The following is a 16,871-nucleotide window of genomic DNA, read 5'->3' as shown; positions in this document are numbered from 1 at the left end:
GCATGGTGGCTCCAGCAGCAACTGTGTGCGACGGGAGACACATGGTCCTGGTGATCTCATGTGTACCCGATGTCACCCTCCACATGTCCCTGCTCTGAGCTATGTCCTGGTGTTGCTGCATGGGATTTGGAAGGGGGGGGTGCATGTGTGTCTGTGACACAGGGATGGCTGTGAGCCCGCCATATTTATGGGGCGCGTGTAGGTCTGTGACACAGGGATGGCTGTGAGCCCCCCATCTTTATGGTGTGTGTGGGTCTGTGATAGGGGTGGCTGTGAGCCCCCCATCTTTATGGTGTGTGTGGTTCTGTGACACAGGGGTGGCTGTGAGCCCCCCATCTTTATGGTGTGTGTGGGTCTGTGACACAGGGGTGGCTGTGAGCCCCCCATCTTTATGGTGTGTGTGGTTCTGTGACACAGGGGTGGCTGTGAGCCCCCCATCTTTATGGTGTGTGTGGGTCTGTGACACAGGGATGGCTGTGAGCCCCCCATCTTTATGGTGTGTGTGGGTCTGTGACATAGGGGTGGCTGTGAGCCCCCCATCTTTATGGTGTGTGTGGGTCTGTGACATAGGGGTGGCTGTGAGCCCCCCATCTTTATGGTGTGTGTGGGTCTGTGACACAGGGATGGCTGTGAGCCCCCCATCTTTATGGTGTGTGTGGGTCTGTGATAGGGGTGGCTGTGAGCCCCCCATCTTTATGGTGTGTGTGGTTCTGTGACACAGGGGTGGCTGTGAGCCCCCCATCTTTATGGTGTGTGTGGGTCTGTGATAGGGGTGGCTGTGAGCCCCCCATCTTTGCGGGGTTGCCCCCCTGCAGAGCCATTTTACTGCACCCCATAAGCGAGGGGGCTGTGCTGAGCTCCCCCCCCCTCCGCTGCCATATGTGGCTGGTGGGTGCAACTGTCGTGACATCCCGGTTACGCCTCCAGAGCATTCCCAGCCCATGTTCCTCCCATGGGTGCTCCCAGGGCTCCGTGCCCGTGTCCCCATCCGACACGTTCCCGGCTAACCCGGCTGTCCCCGTTCCACGTGGAGCCGGCGCCCGTGTGGCCGCCGCCGGGCGCGGTGCCTGACTCACGGTGCGTGGCACACGTGCGGCCGCGGATCCCCGTGGGTCCGGGATGCATCCGGGGCGCTTCCCCCTCCGCCCGCCCTGCCCGAGGGCTGCGAGCTCGGCTCCGGCTGAGCCCGGCGCAGCTCGGTGCATGGGTGGCTCCGCTCTGCAGGCGGTGTCATCAGCTACGTGGGCTCCAGCTGCGCTTCGCCCAACCGCACCAGCCCCGTCTCGCTCTGCAGCGACAGCTCCAACGGCAGCTCCCAATCCGGCTCCCAGCCCTTCCCCACCTACTTCCCCCCATCACCCACCGGATCCCTGCAGGATTCCCGTGCCTACGGCGGGGGCTCGTTGGGCACCCATGAGGATGGCTCCCCTTCCTCCTCCTCCTCCTCTTCCTCCTCCTCATCCTACGGCTCCTCGGTGAACTTCCCCGGGGTGCAGCCGCAGGTCCCTGTGGATGAACGGCGGCGCAGCTCGCCCAGCAAAGCCGGCAGCACCGTCACCAGTGAGTGGGGCACGCCGGGGGCTGCGGGGGGGGTTACAGGGGTCCCCCCAGGACCCTCCTCACCCCTGTCCCCCCCCCCACCGCAGAGCTGAACGGGATGGTGCTGCTCTGCAAGGTCTGCGGGGACGTCGCCTCCGGCTTCCACTACGGCGTCCACGCCTGCGAGGGCTGCAAGGTACCGGGATGGGACCGGCGTGCTGGGGAGCCCCTGCGGTGTTCCAGGGGCCCTGGGTGACCCCCTCCCTGCCCCACAGGGCTTCTTTCGCCGCAGCATCCAGCAGAACATCCAGTACAAGAAGTGCCTCAAGAACGAGAACTGCTCCATCGTCCGCATCAACCGCAACCGCTGCCAGCAGTGCCGCTTCAAGAAGTGCCTGCTGGTTGGCATGTCCCGTGATGGTGAGCTCAGCACCCCCAAAACTCCCCCCAGAACCGGACACCCCCTGTTCAGTGCTGTACAACCCCTCTGGGGGTGGGAACCCCTATACCCAGGGCTGCATATCCCTTCCAGTGACGGGTCCCCCCATTTTCAGGGCTATGTGTCCCCTCCAGGACTGGGTACCCCCATGCTTGGGGCTCTATGTCCCCCTCTTGGGATGGGTCTTCCTGTTCTCAAGGCTCTGCATCCCCACCAAGCCAGTGCATGGGGACGCAGCCACATCCCCTGCATCCCCCAGACCTCTACCACACATTACTGGGGGGGGGGGTGGGGGGTGTTGGTGCACCCCACCTCCCCACTAACACCAGTGTGTCCCCCCCCCCGCAGCGGTGCGCTTCGGGCGCATCCCCAAGCGGGAGAAGCAGCGGATGCTGGCAGAGATGCAGAGCGCCATGAGCAGCATGGGCAGCGTCCCACCGGCCATGCCCGCCCCGGCCGAGGGTCCAGCCCCGGCTGGGGGCCGCCCGCTGCCCCCGGGCCCCCCCCCACCGCTCGTCCCGCCCCCCCCCGCCGCCTGCTTCTCCCAGTTCCCGCAGCAGCTGACCCCCCCCCGCTCGCCCAGCCCCGGGGGGGCCACCGAGGACGTCATCGCCCAAGTGGCCAAGGCGCACAAGGAGATCTTCATCTACGCTCACGACAAGCTGGGACCCCCCCCCGCCTGCGACAGCAGCCTCCTGCGCTGGGACGCACCCCCCGCCTGGACCCCCGGCCCCCCCGAGCCCCGGCTCTGCCCCCCCGCGTACCCCGAGCCCCCGGCGCGGGGCTGCCCGTGGCCCCGCGGCACCAAGGACGTTCTGCCGGTGAGCGCGCGGGGGGGGGGTCCCGTTGCCCCCCCATGGGTATCCCGAGCCGTTCACTGCAGAGGGCTGAGCCGTGCCGTCACCCGCAGGCCTGCCCCATGAACAGCCACCGGCCCGGCCGCAGCGGGCGCTCGGTGCAGGAGATCTGGGAGGATTTCTCCCTCAGCTTCACTCCCGCTGTCCGTGAGGTGGTTGAGTTTGCCAAGCACATTCCCGGCTTCCAGGCCCTGTCCCAGCACGACCAGGTCACCCTGCTCAAGGCTGGCACCTTCGAGGTACGTTCCCGGATCACCAAGGGTTTGGTGTGCTGTAGGGCCGGGCACGGTGCCCCGTGGCCCCCACACGACGTCCCATGGCACTGCATGCCCCATGGGTCAGCATGGAATGATACGGCGTTTCATGGCACCCTATGGAGCAGCACAGTGCCGCTGCAGCATGGGCACTACGTCCCATGGCACTGTATAGTGCCCCACAGCGTGGCACGGAGCCCCGTGGCACTGTATGGTAACCCACGGCCTTGCATAATGCCCACAGACTGGCATGGAGCCCCACGGCACAGAGCCGCGGCACGGGGCATGGCACTATATTGTGGTCCATGGCATCACATGGTGTTCCATGGCGTGCAGCTGTGGCACAGAGCATGTATGGTGGTCCATGTCATCACGTTGTGCTCCATGGCATGGAGCCATGGCACAGAGCATGGCATTGCATGGTGGTTCATGGCATGGAGCTGTGGCACAGAGCAGGGCAGTGTATGGTGCTCCGTGGCAGAGCATGGCACTGCATGGTGGTTCATGGCACGGAGCCATGGCACAGAGCATGGCATTGCATGGTGGTTCATGGCACGGAGCCATGGCACAGAGCATGGCATTGCATGGTGGTTCATGGCACGGAGCCATGGCACAGAGCATGGCATTGCATGGTGGTTCATGGCACGGAGCTGTGGCACAGAGCAGCGCAGTGTATGGTGCTCTGTGGCAGAGCATGGCATTGCATGGTGGTTCATGGCATGGAGCCGTGGCACAGAGCATGGCAGCGTATGGTGTTCCATGGCATCACACGGTGCTCCATGGCCCAGAGCCGTGGCAGAGCATGGCGCTGTACGGCGGTCCGTAGCATCCCAATGGAGCCCGCAGCCTGGCGCGGTGCCGCTGACGCCGCGTGTGCCGCAGGTGCTGATGGTTCGCTTCGCCTCGCTGTTCGACGTGAAGGAGCAGACGGTGACGTTCATGAGCCGGACGAAGTACAGCCTGGAGGAGCTGTGGGGCATGGGCATGGGCGACCTGCTCAGCTCCATGTTCGAGTTCAGCGAGAAGCTCAGCGCCCTCGACCTCACCGACGAGGAGCTGGGGCTCTTCACCGCCGTCGTCCTGGTCTCGGCAGGTTGGGACTTGTGGTGATGTGGGGGGCGGTGGGGGATTGGGGGGGGAATGCATGTGTGTGTGTGTGCGGCACCATCCACACACGGCCCCCTCTCCGCTGCCGCAGACCGCTCGGGGATGGAGGACACGGCATCGGTGGAGCAGCTCCAGGAGACCCTGATCCGTGCCCTGCGCGCCCTGGTGCTGAAGACGCACCCGGCCGAGACGTCCCGGTTCACCAAACTGCTGCTGAAGCTGCCGGACCTGCGCACCCTCAACAACCTCCACTCCGAGAAGCTGCTCTCCTTCCGCATCGATGCCCAGTAGGGCCCCCATGGACCCCCCCCCCTTACCCCAAGCACCCACCACCCTGTACATAGCACCGTGGGTTTGGGGTGGGGCAGCACCAACCCCATGGCACCCACCGGACTCCCAAAGGGTGGGCACTGGGATGCCAGGACCCCCCTGTTCCCCATAACTGTGGGCATCAGCCCCACAGCAACGCTGGCAGTGCCGGGGGGCTGGGTTTCCCCATCCTGGTCCCCCCATTCCGGCAGGCAGCGGTGGGAAGCAGAGGCCGGATCCAACCAAGCTCTATGGGTGGGTTTGGTTGGGTTTGGTTTGGTTTCTTTTTTGTTTTCATCATATATTTATTACATAAATATATAGTAAAATAGACCAGCAACAATTACCATAAAAATATCTTTCTTTAAAATCCTGACCAAAACACAAAAGGGTTTAAAATCGCACGTCACAGACTGTGATTGTCACGGAGCTCAGCGTGTGTGTCCCCCCCTCACCCCCCACCCCCCCCAACACCCCAACACTCCCTCCCAACCCTCCCCATCCCGCGCCCTACATTCAGCGACGCCGGCCGCGGCCCCCCGCCGCCACCATGCATAGTAGGGGGACCCCGCGCCGGGCCATGCCGCGCCGGGTGGGCTCGACACGGCCTCAAGCAGGGGCAGCTCCGGGAGCCATGAGGTATGTGCTTGGGGGGGGGGGGGGGACACGGGGACGGGGGACACGACGACGACAACAAGGGGGATGACCCGGGGGAGGTGGCGGGATGGGGGGCACCGGTCCTACCCCCCCCAACCCCAGGCGAAGCCGGGGCCGATGCTGGACGTGCGATGGCGACGCGAGACGGGGACGGGAGGTTGCGGCCCGGGGCGAGTGCGAGGGAGAGCGGGGGGGTGCTGGCCAGGATGAGCCCCCCCAGGGCATCGTGCTGCTGCCCCGGGGGGACCCCAACACCCGCTGCAAGTGGGGGGGGGGGGCACGGCTGCTGCTTCAGACACATCCCACAACAGCTCTGGCTTGGCGGTGAGCGCGGCAGCGCACAGCATCACACACACTGTGCACGGGAATACACGGGCATCGCATGGCACCGGCACCGCGTGGCCACTGCGCCGGGGCTACACCAACATGCACCGGCACTGTATGGTCACTACACCAGCACTGCATGGACACTGCCAACAGCATGCACGGGCACTGCACCGGCACCGGATGGCCACTGCACCAGCACTACACCAGCGTACATGGACACTGCGTCGCCACTGCCACCGGCGTGGCTCGGCCACCGCACCGGCACCACATGGCACAGCAAGGGCATTGCACGAGCATTGCTCCAGCACGCACGGCCCTCACGCCGCCACCGCACACGTGGGCACTGCCCCGGTGCCGTGCCGCAGCCCGAAGGCACGTGTTAACACCGGTGCTGCACACGGAGCAGGGCTGAGCGTGACCACGGGCACCGGTGCTGCCGGGAGGGGGGTGAACCCCTAAACCCTGTGCACCCCCCCCCCAAGCACAGGCATTAGTGTCCACCAGCACCGGTTCCTATTGCACAACCCGGTGCCGGTGCTGCCGGGACCCCCGTGCCGGGCACCGGGCTGGCTCTTTAAGACATGTTGCACTAAGTGCAAAGCCAACGCTGATGCTGCAGGGGGGTGGGGGGGGGTGGGGGGTGTGCCGGGACCCCCCCCCCCAACCATGAGGGCACCCATGGGTGCTGCAGCCCTGCCATGCCACACAGCCCCACTGCACCCCCCTGGCCTGGCTGCAGTGGGGGGGGGGGGTGGTGTCTCTGGTGGGGTCCCTCAGACACAACCCCCTATGCCAAGGTAAGGGGTGGGGGGGGAGCGGAGGGGCCCCCACGTGTCTCATGGTGGGATTTTTCTGCTTTTAAATGACCCGTAAAAAGATTTTTTTTTGTTTTTAATTACAAAAATTATATATTTTATAGATATTTATATATATATATATATATTAGCTTAGGTGGGCCCCGGCAGGCCGCCTGCCTCGCCGGCCGCCCCCCCCGCGCCCCCCCTCAGCCTCCGCCTGAGGTAAGAAAAGATTCACAAACCTAAATTTGGGGATGGGGGGGGGGGGGGGAGGTGATAAAACCATTCCCGGGTGCCCCCGCTGCAGCCCCCCCCCAGACCCGCCCCCCCCCTGCACCGCAGCCTGGCCCCCCCCCCCCTTCCCCCGGGAGCAGAGGAGGGGTGTGATTTAGGGGGTGCAGCCCCCCCCCCCCCAAGTGCTGCTGCCGGGGGGCTGGGGCAGTAGTGCAGTGGGGGCCATGTGGGGGCCCGGGGGGGGGCACCCCCCAATCCCCGCTGGTGCCTCTGGGGCCATTGCAACTCCTGACGGACACGACAAATAAACCCACGAGGACGAGGTGGGGGGGGGGAAGGGGGAAACAACAACAAAAAGAAGGACAACGGAAAAGTTGGGGGGGGGGGGTGATGGGGGGGGGGGCCGCATTGGGTCCGTGCCCCCCCCCCCCTCCTCCTCCCCACGGTGTCCCGCAGCGCCCACCGTCTGCGGCGCTTGGCACAAAATCAGCTCCTCTCAGCCCAAAATAGACAGAGAAAACCAAAGCCCCGAATCTGGCCCCAAATTCTGGGGGGGTGGGAAATGGGGTGCAGGGCATGGGGGGGGGCGCTGGTCCCCCAGCCCTTCACACACACACCCCCCCCCAACTTCCCCATGGGCTGGGGTCCCCCTCGCCACCACTGTGTCCCCCAATAACCCTCACTTTGCTATAAAGGGGGGGTCCTGGCCGCCCCCCCCCCTCCAACCCTGGCCCCCACGCTGCTGCCTGGCCCAAAGTGCATGGGGCCGGGGCAGCCTCTCCCTGTGCAGCCCAGAGCCCCCTCCTCTCCTCTGCTCTTCCTCCTCCTCCTCCTCCTCCTCTCTCCTTCCAAAGTGCAGTTAGTTTAATATTTTAGCCTCTCAGGGAGGGAAATAAATGCTTAAAAAATAATAATCTAAGAAGAGAAGGACAATAAAGGAAACGCTCGACATCGGGGCCCTTCCCTGTGCAAACAAACAAAATTCATCAAGTCCTGGGGCGCTGGGGGGGGCTGTGGAGGGGGGCAGCCATGGGGGGGCACAGCAGGACCCCCCCCTCCCTTGGGCGCAGCGATCCCCCATTAAGAGAAATCGGGGGGGGGGGTGTTTGGGGGGTGTGATGTGGGGCAGAGCAGGGAGGGGGCCAGATGGGGGGTGTGTGTGTGTGTGTGTGTGTTGGGGGGGGGGGGTGGCAGCCCTACACCTCCTGGTCCTCGAAGACCTCGAGGAAGAGGGGGGGGAAGAGCTCGGTGGGGCACTCCACCTTCATGTGCAGGAAGCGGCTGGCGTGGCAGGCGCCGATCATCCGCAGATCCGTCACCTTCATCAGCAGCTTGGGCCAGAAGTGGGGAATGTTGTGTTTGCGGTAGTTGATGTAGTGCTCGAAGGCCAGCAGGTACGTCTCCTGGCACTTCTCGATCTTCTCCACGCAGATCAGCCCCGTCCGGTCTGCGGCAACAAGGGAACGTGGTGGCCGAGGGGTGCCAGGCTCCGTGTCCCAAATTCCCCCCCTCCTCCTTCTCAGAGCGTTCCCAGTGTGCTCACACCATGCACTTCGTGCTCTTGGGGAACAGGGTGCTTGCCCCTTGTACCCCCTCCCAACCCAGGGTTGCAGCACTGGGCAGTGGGATGCTCACTCCGTACTCCTGGGGCACTAGGAACTGGGGTGCTCGCCCCTTGCTGCAGCACCAAGAACTGGGGTGCCCACCCCTTGCACCCCAACTCCTAGGGTAGTGAGCATTCCAGTGCGCACAACACCAAGGTGTCCAAGCCCATGCACCCCAATGTGCCCACCCCCTATCCCCCTAAACCAGTGGGGACCAGTTTTCTCAAGGTGCCCACCCAATGCACCCTGAAGGTGCTGAGGTCTTTGGGCATTTGGATGCCCACGCTTAAGGTGCTGGGGGCTCTGGGCATTGGGATGCCCACCCAGTGCACCCTGAAGGTGCTGGGGCTCTGGGCATTGGGATGCCCACCCAATGCACCCTGAAGATGCTGGGGCTCTGGGCATTGGGATGCCCACCCAATGCACCCTGAAGGTGCTGGGGGCTCTGGGCACTGGGATGCCCACCCAATGCACCCTGAAGGTGCTGAGGTCTTTGGGCATTTGGATGCCCACCCTTAAGGTGCTGGGGGCTCTGGACACTGGGATACCCACCCAATGCACCCTGAAGGTGCTGGGGCTCTGCGCATTCAGATGCCCACCCAATGCACCCTGAAGGTCCTAGGGCTCTGAGCATTGGGATGCCCACCCAATGCACCCTGAAGGTGCTGAGGGCTCTGGGCATTGAGATGCCCATCCAATGCACCCTGAAGGTGCTGAGGGCTCTGGGCATTGCGATGCCCATCCAATGCACCCTGAAGGTGCTGGGGCTCTGGGCACAGGGATGCCCACCCAATGCACCCTGAAGGTGCTGGGGCTCTGGACACTGGGATGCCCACCCAGTGCACTCTGAAGGTGCTGAGGTCTTTGGGCATTTGGATGCCCACTCTGAAGGTGCTGGGGCTCTGGACACTGGGATGCCAACCCAATGCACCCTGAAGGTGCTGGGGGCTCTCGGCATTGCGATGCCCATCCAATGCACCCTGAAGGTGCTGAGGTTCTGGGCATTGTGATGCCCACCCAATGCACCCTGTAGGTGCTGGGGGCTCTGGGCATTGCGATGCCCATCCAATGCACCCTGAAGGTGCTGGGGCTCTGGACACTGGGATGCCCACCCAGTGCACCCTGAAGGTGCTGAGGGCTCTGGGCATTGCGATACCCATCCAATGCACCCTGAAGGTGCTGAGGTTCTGGGCATTGCGATGCCCACTCCATTCCCCTCCCCAGCATCCCCATGCACAGCCAGCGCCGCCGCTACCTGAGGACATGAGCAGCACGGCCTGGAGCAGGGCCACCTCGGTGTCATCCAGGTTGAAGGCAGAGAGGGACTTGCCCAGGTCGAAGATGGCATCGGAGACGACGCCGAGGCCGCCGTTCTTGAGCTGCTCGCGTTTGACGGCCATCTCCCCGCTGAGCGTCAGCGTCTCGCTCTCGGGGTCGTAGCGCACGGCCGCCCGCAGAGACATGATCTCCATGCAGCAGCCCTTCAGCAGGATGATCTGGTCTTCGCAAGGCAGCTGCGCGTTGGGGATGGTGTCAGTGGTGGCGGTGGTGGTTGGGGGGCGACTTGGGGTACCCCATATCCCACACCCCCCCCGTTACCTCTGAAAACATGGGCAGTTTTTTGGCAAAGTCGACCACGCGGGTGATGGCCGGGGTGATGATTTTTGTAAACTCGCTGAACGCCTCCAGGTCGACTTTGTCCCCGTCAGGCATTGAGGCCATGGGCGACTGGCCGATGTCCTCGGGCTGCGGGGACACACGGCGTTAGGGGGTCCCCAACAAATCCCAGCACCCCTATGGCAGCAGGGGGAAACCGAGGCAGGGCTGGGAGCGGGGCAGCAGCCAGGAGAGGGAGCTGTGTGCCAGCACCACTGCAGGGCCAGGGCCAGGGCCACCCCGCAGGGCACAGCTGTCCCCTTCGGTCACCGCTAACCCCTTAACCCGTCCGGGGGTGACAAGCTCAAGGACATCGGACGACGTCCCAATTGCTCCCGAGCGCACGGGGGGTGCTCAGGTCCCAAAGGGGTGCTGGTGTGGGGGGATCCCCCCTCCATCCGTATCCTCACCAGGAATTTCCGCTTCTGCTTCCAGTGGCTGCCCTGGGCGTTGGTGCTGCGGTGGGCCTCGGTCACCACGTGGATGAGCTCCCACTCCTCCGCGCTGGGGTTGGGGCGATGCTGCAGCGACTTGATCATCTCCTCCTTCCGCCGCCGCTCGCGGTTCTCCTCGATCAGCTTCCGCTTCGCTACCCGCTTTGAATCATCCAGCACCACTGCGGGGGGCACCCCCATGCATCACTCAGCACCCCCCAATGCATCCCACCCCCACAGCCTGCACCCCAAGCGCTGCTCCAGGCACCCCAACCCAGTGGATGTGCTATTGGGAGACCCCGCTTGCAGCACTGTGCGCAGTTCCGGTGTCCTCCTCAGCGTAAGGAGGACATGGAGCTGTTGGAGCAAGGCCAGAGGAGGCCACGAGGATGAGCAGGGGCTGGAGCAGCTCCCGTGTGGAGCCAGGCTGAGAACATTGGGGCTGTTCAGCCTGGGGAAGAGAAGCTGCGTGGAGACCTCAGAGCAGCTTCCAGTGTCTGAAGGGGGCTACAGGGATGCTGGGGAGGGGCTCATCATGGACTGGAGCAATAGGACAAGGGGTGACGGGTTCAAACTGAAACAGGGGAAGTTCAGGTTGGATACAAGGCAGAAGCTCTTCCCTGTGAGGGTGCTGAGGCGCTGGCACAGGGTGCCCAGAGAAGCTGTGGCTGCCCCATCCCTGGCAGTGCTCAAGGCACAGGGGCTTGGAGCAAGCTGCTCCAATGGAAGGGGTCCCTGTTCGTGGCAGGGGCTGGAGCTGGATGAGCTTCATGTGCTTCCCAACCCAAACCATTGTGGGATTCCTTGCGTGTGTCCCCCCCACCCCGTGCCCTTCACACTCACAGTCCATGGCCATGCCCACGGAGATGCACTTCTTGAAGCGGCAGAGCTGGCACTGGTTGCGGGTGATCTTGTCGATGACGCAGCACCCATCGTACTTGCAGGAGTACGTGGGGTGCAGGTTCTTCTGGATGGTCCGACGGAAAAAGCCCTGGGGACAACAGGGGACACACACAATGCAGTGACCCCCAGTGAGCCCCCCTTACCTCCTGCCCCCCCAGCCCACCCTGCAGCCCCCTCACCTTGCAGCCCTCGCAGGTGATGCAGCGGTAGTGGTAGCCGGTGGCTTTGTCCCCGCACACCACGCACTGTTCATCTTTGTCCAGGTAACTAGGGATGTACCCTGGGGGGGGGGCACAGCGTGTCAGGGACCCCCCCACCCCCTGCCTCAGAGTCCCCCCCTATGGCAGCAGCTGCCACCAGCATGAGAAGGGTTAAGAGCTGAGGGTCTGGGGGGGCTGCCCAAGCCCCCCGCAGCAAGAAAGCTCCCATTATCCGGCTGGGGAGGCAGCTGCTGGGGGGGGTGTCCCCGTCCCCCCCGGCACACAATGGCCCACTGTCCCCTGGCAGCACAGAGACAAGCCCCCCCCCCCCATCAGCAGCCTTATGGGGAAACTGAGGCACGGGGCACCCATGATGTTTGGGGGGGTCCCAGCACCAACAGACAATGGGTGCACCCCAGCATCTCCACAACGCCCCTGGGATGGAGCGAACTGAGCTGTGGGAGCCCCTAGAGCCCACCCTGGCACCCTGTGGGTGCTGGATGTGGGGGACCCCGTGCCCCCCCTCCCTTCCAGGAGCAGGGATGGGTGCGGGAGGGATGGGCCAGGAGCCGGATGCCCGGGTCCCTCTGGGGCCTCTCGTCCTCCCAGCGGGATCCCGCCGGCGCCGGCCGCTCCCCACTGGGGAATGGGGCAGGGCTGGGGGGCAGCGCCCGGCCAGGGCCCCCTTATCTCCCACCCCAGGGTGCTGCCAGCACCGATAGCACCGCCCCGGCTCGACCCACAACCACGGAGGGGGAAAAGGGCACCCTATGGGTGCTTGGGGTCCCAGCGGGCACATGGGGTGCGGGGGGCATGGCGAAGAAAAGTGGGGTGCCCATTGCAATGTGGGGTCCCTGGTAAGGACACTGGGTGCCCACCAGGAACATGGGGTGCTCAGGGTCCGCAGCATGGGCATGGGGATGGTGGGTGGGATGCAGGCAAAACCTGCAGTGCCTGCAGAACCCGGCAAGGATGGGGGGCACCCAGGGGGGGAGAAGGGGAGTTGGGGGCCCTTGGGGGGTGCCAGGGGGTGTCCCCTACCTGACATGCTGCTCTTCACCAAACATTGGCTGCTCTTTCTTTTGCGCTTGCCATCCAGCCACCTGCAGGAGGGGGCCAGGCTGGGACCGTGCCCCAGTGGCCCCCCAACAGGCCCCCCCCCCAGCCCCCCCCCTATTTGCAGCCAGAGCCCCATCGCCGGGGGTCCCGGCAGTGGCAATGGGGTGCCAGGGGGTGCGGGGGGGGCTGGGGACCCCTAACCTGGGGCATCACAGGGGGAGGGGAGGGGGGGGAAAGGAGGAAGAGGGGGAAAGGGAAAAGGTGGGGGAGGGGCGGGATGGGGGAGGGGCTCATTTACAGTCAAAGACAAAATGTCCTTTTGGCTCAGCGGGGAAGTGACGTCAGAGGGGCTCAGCCAATGGCGGGCCGCGGGGGTCCGCGCCTCGCCCGCACGGCAGCAGCCCATTGGCTGAGTGGCCCGGCACTGATTGAAATGGGGGGGGGGGGGCGCCCCGATGCCCTGGGGATGGGCACCTGCGGGTGTTGAATGGGGAGGGGGGGGTGGGGGGCGATCCCGCACCCAGGGGCGCAGAGCTGGGGGGGGGTGAGGGGGGTGAGGGGGGTGAGGGTCTCCCCGGCTCCAGCCCAAGGTGACCCCGGGCCTGGCTCCCCCCGGGGCACGTGAGAGCCGCGGCCCTCCCGAAATAGTCCCAGGACAGGGGGGCCGAGGGGCCCCGGGGGGGGAGCAGGGGGCCGGGAGGGGGGAGGGGGGGAAGTGTGACACCGGGGACACGGGGACCCTTGGGGACACCCAGGGCAAAGAGGGGCAGGGGGACACTGGGGCTACGGGGACACATGGGGGTACCGAGGGCATGGGAATGCCTGGGGACATAGGGGGCACAGCCAAGGCCACGCAGGGATGCACAGGGACCTACTGGGCACAGGGGTAACACCAGGCCTGGTGATGTATAGGGCACGGGGACACATGGGGCACACCGGGCCTGGTGATGTATAGGGCACGGCACACATGGGACACACCGGGCATAGTGACACAGAGGGCATGGGGACACATGGGGCACACCGGGCCTGGTGATGTATAGGGCACAGGCACACATGGGTCACACCGGGCATAGTGACACAGAGGGCATGGGGACACATGGGGCACACCAGGCATAGTGACACAGATGGCATGGGGACACATGGGGCACACCGGGCATAGTGACACAGAGGGCACGGGGACACATGGGGCACACTGGGCATAGTGACACAGAGGGCACCGGGACACATGGGGCACACCAGGCATAGTGACACAGAGGGCATGGGGACACATGGGGCACACCGGGCATAGTGACACAGAGGGCACGGGGACACATGGGACACACCGGGCATAGTGACACAGAGGGCACGGGGACACATGGGACACACCGGGCATAGTGACACAGGGGGCACGGGGACACATGGGGCACACCGGACCCGGTGACACACAGGGCACAGGGATGTACCAGGCATGGGGACACTTGGGAACACACAAGGATGCACGGGGCACGGGGCCATGTGTGTTGCAGTGACACCGGGGGCTCACCGGGTGTCCTCTGGCTCCGACAGCGGGTCCAGGGTGCTGGGCTTCTGTTCCATTCACCGCAATTCCATCAAGGAGCGCTCAGCACCGACCGAGTGGGCTCTGCCACCGGTGCCACGCACGGGGGGGGGGGGGGGGGGGGGGGCGGCCACGGCGTGGGGGGGGCTACGATGCGCTCCCCATGGCGCCCGCCTCAGTGCTCAGCTCCGTGCAGCATCCCGGGCCCGACCCTGTGGGACAGACCAGGGCTGAGCCAGGACCCCGACCCCCCCCCCCCCCCCCCCCCCCCAACCGTGTCCCTATGGGGGGTGTCCACCGGGAGCTCATCCCACGGTGTGGGGCTGGGCGAGAGCACGAGGGATGTGCAAGAACACGTGGTGCTGGTGGTGGGAGGAAAGGGCTTGGGGTGTGTGTGCAATGGCAGCGGGGCTGGGGTGAGAGTGCACGGGTGTGCGGGAGCGTGCATGGGTGTGCAAGAGTGTGCATGGGCATGTGGGAGTGTGCAGCAGCGTGCATGGGTGTGCAAGAGTGTGCAGGAGCTTGCATGGGTGTGCAAGAGTGTGCATGGGCGTGTGGGAGTGTGCAGGAGCGTGCACAGGTGTGCAAGAGCATGCATGGGTGTGCAAGAGCGTGCATGGGTGTGCAAGAGCGTGCATGGGTGTAAGAGAGCATGCATGGGTGCGTGGGAGCATGCATGGGTGTGCGAGACCATGCATGGGTGCGCGGGAGCGTGCATGGGTGTGTGAGACCATGCATGGGTGCGCGGGAGCGTGCATGGGTGTGCAAGAGCATGCAGAGGTGCACGGGAGCGTGCATGGGTGTGCAAGAGAGTTCATGGGTGTGCAAGAGTGTGCATGGGAGTGTGCATGAGCATGCACAGGTGTGCGGGAGCATGCATGGGTGTGCAAGTGTGCATGGGTGTGCGGGAGCGTGCATGGGTGTGCAAGAGCATGCAGAGGTGCACGGGAGCGTGCATGGGTGTGCAAGGGTGCGTGGGAGCATGCATGGGTGTGCAAGAGCGTGCACGGGAGCGTGCAAGGCACATGAATGCACACGCGTGTGCAGGGCTGCACGAGGCTGTGGGTACGCACAAGCACACGCAGATGCCATGGGGCAGGGTTCAGGGCTCTCCAAGCAGGGAGGGGGGAGCCCAAAGGGGTTTAGGGGTGCTCAGAGGACCCCCCTCAGGTTCCATCCATGCCTGCGTGTTGATGCATTCACATGCATGGCCAACCCCCCCCCCCCACTGGTGGGTGACTTACGGGGCGGGGTGCTCCGGGGGGGTGGCGGGGGGGTTCCTTCCTCTTCGAGCTCTCCTGTAGCAAAGACACAGCGCGGTGGGGCTGGGGTGCAGCAGCACCGGCATCCCCCCCCCCCCCCCCCCAATGCTCCACATCCCTAAGGATGCCCTGCACATCCTCAGCACCCCATTGGGATGGGAGGGGGGGGGGATGTGGGGTGGAGAAACCCCATTTGCAAGCACGGGGGTGCGGGAGGGTGCGGGGCCGCGCCGGGCGCCGTGCCCGGCCCTCGGGCTCCTCGGCTCCGTGCGGGGACAGGCAGAAAGTAGGTCACGTTTGTCTTGGCCGCAGCAGAAATTCCTCCGGCGGATTTAAAACTGCAGCGGCCGGGGCTCGGCTGCGCCCAGAACCCACCCCCCCCCCCCCCCGGTACCCCCACACCATGGGGTACCCCAGCCCGGCCCCCCCCCCCTGCAGGGATACAGGGATGCTGCACCCATGGGTGCTCGACGGTACCCGACGCGTGGCAACGCACAAAGGGTCCCCACAGAGCCCTCTGGGTGGGGGGCACTGCCTGGCCCTGCCTCTGTGGGGATATTGAGGCACCGCAGGGCACCCACTCCCCACCTTGTGGGGGGCTCGGGGGGGGCCCTCCCTGCAGCTCCAGGCCATGGTTTGGGGCTGTACCTATAGAGCCGGGGCGGCGCGGCCGGGGGCTGCAGCAAATGTTTGTTCCATATGGGAACGGCGCGCGGAGACTTCCAAGTATAGGCACTGGCAGCGCTCCAGGGCCCTGCAGCCCCCGCCGGGCACCGGCCCCCCCTTCCCACGGGACCCCGTGCGCCAGCAGAGCCCCGACATGCTCGGTGCATGTGTGGGGCCAAGGGGGTGTCACCATCACCATGAAGCTGGCACAGGCCATGGCATGGGGTGCACCAGAACGCGGCACAAGGAGGGGAGGGGTGTGTGTGTGTGGGGGGCTCGGCTGTCGCTGCCTCAGTTTCCCTGCTGGGGTTGTGAGCGGTGCCGAATTAGAGGGGCTTAAGGCTAAAGCCAGGGCTCAGCGGTGCTAAGTCAGGGCTCACCATCAGCCCCCACTATGGAACCCCCCCTCCTCTCCTGCCCCGGGATCACCGGCACCCAGCGCCCGCCGTGCCGCTCCAGGAACCCTCACTCGAGGAATCCCGGGCGCGCTGGGGCGGCCCAGACAGACAAGGGAGGCGGCTCTCATCCTCCTCCTCCTCCTCCTCCTCCGGGACACGTGTGATGAGCGCAGTCGGGTCTCAGCCCCCTCCCTTCCCCATTGCTCCCCATTGCTGGGTGACACCACAACCCGCACATCCCACCCTGGGGCTGGGGGGGGGGAGCAGGGTGGCAGACAACAGGCAGGCCCTCCCCTCAACTTCTCTCTCTACCCCCCCCCCCCCCCCCCCCCAAGCCCCACGCCCAGGGGAGCGTTTCTGCTGAGTCTGGTGGTTGCCGGCGATGGAAAACAACCTGGAGGCAAAGTCCAGGGCTGGGCCGGTGGCGGGAGCCACCTCACCCTATGGGGGGCACCCAGCACCCTGCTTGCCCAGGGGTGACACCCCCGGGGACCCCCTGTCACAGGGACCACAGCCCTGAGGACTCCCGTCCACGATGGCATCGGCTGCCTCTGTGCCGCCGGACATGGGTGCTGGGTACCAGGGATGCCCCATAGGGACACCATTGATGTCCCTGCCCCCCTGGGACAGAT

General features: G+C 65.3%; 2 protein-coding genes and 1 long non-coding RNA gene across 3 annotated transcripts; 2 read left to right on the top strand and 1 right to left on the bottom strand.

Annotated features, from left to right (window-relative positions):
• Positions 1–952: 952 nt before the first annotated feature.
• Positions 953–4,848, top strand: NR1D1 (nuclear receptor subfamily 1 group D member 1). The gene is made up of 8 exons (XM_057397253.1): positions 953–1,112; positions 1,186–1,560; positions 1,647–1,735; positions 1,815–1,959; positions 2,327–2,799; positions 2,889–3,074; positions 3,972–4,182; positions 4,288–4,848. Exons 1-8 carry the CDS (start codon positions 953–955, stop codon positions 4,485–4,487), a joined length of 1,839 nt encoding a protein of 612 aa, XP_057253236.1. The 3' UTR covers positions 4,488–4,848.
• Positions 4,849–7,674: 2,826 nt separating this feature from the next.
• On the bottom strand, positions 7,675–14,042 carry THRA (thyroid hormone receptor alpha). Its single transcript, XM_057397254.1, has 8 exons — positions 13,899–14,042; positions 12,359–12,420; positions 11,297–11,397; positions 11,058–11,205; positions 10,191–10,396; positions 9,724–9,870; positions 9,380–9,638; positions 7,675–7,967 (listed from the first exon to the last, which is right to left on the bottom strand). Exons 1-8 carry the CDS (start codon positions 13,949–13,951, stop codon positions 7,717–7,719), a joined length of 1,227 nt encoding a protein of 408 aa, XP_057253237.1. The 5' UTR covers positions 13,952–14,042; the 3' UTR covers positions 7,675–7,716.
• LOC130592723 (uncharacterized) lies at positions 8,236–8,741 on the top strand. The gene is made up of 3 exons (XR_008970640.1): positions 8,236–8,376; positions 8,416–8,605; positions 8,645–8,741. It is a non-coding gene; the product is annotated as an uncharacterized LOC130592723 (long non-coding RNA).
• Positions 14,043–16,871: the final 2,829 nt, after the last annotated feature.

The sequence above is a fragment of the Pezoporus wallicus genome, unplaced genomic scaffold (assembly GCF_028554395.1).
Source record: "Pezoporus wallicus isolate ANWC-B61680 ecotype Strahan unplaced genomic scaffold, APGP_CSIRO_Pwel_v1 contig_14863, whole genome shotgun sequence".
NCBI classification, from domain to species: domain Eukaryota; kingdom Metazoa; phylum Chordata; class Aves; order Psittaciformes; family Psittacidae; genus Pezoporus; species Pezoporus wallicus.
Note: the sequence above shows the minus strand (reverse complement) of the source record. Positions and strands in the feature narration are given on the sequence as shown.

Coding starts and splice junctions, on each gene's coding strand:
- THRA (XM_057397254.1), bottom strand. CDS start 13,951: ATGGAACAGAAGCCCAGCACCCTGGACCCGCTGTCGGAGCCAGAGGAC. Junction 11,398..12,358: donor GGTGAAGAGCAGCATGTCAG/GTAGGGGACACC, acceptor CCCCCCCCCCAG/GGTACATCCCTAGTTACCTG. Junction 9,639..9,723: donor AACTGCCCATGTTTTCAGAG/GTAACGGGGGGG, acceptor CCCAACGCGCAG/CTGCCTTGCGAAGACCAGAT.
- NR1D1 (XM_057397253.1), top strand. CDS start 953: ATGGGTGCTCCCAGGGCTCCGTGCCCGTGTCCCCATCCGACACGTTCC. Junction 1,561..1,646: donor AGCCGGCAGCACCGTCACCA/GTGAGTGGGGCA, acceptor CCCCCACCGCAG/AGCTGAACGGGATGGTGCTG. Junction 2,800..2,888: donor GCACCAAGGACGTTCTGCCG/GTGAGCGCGCGG, acceptor CGTCACCCGCAG/GCCTGCCCCATGAACAGCCA.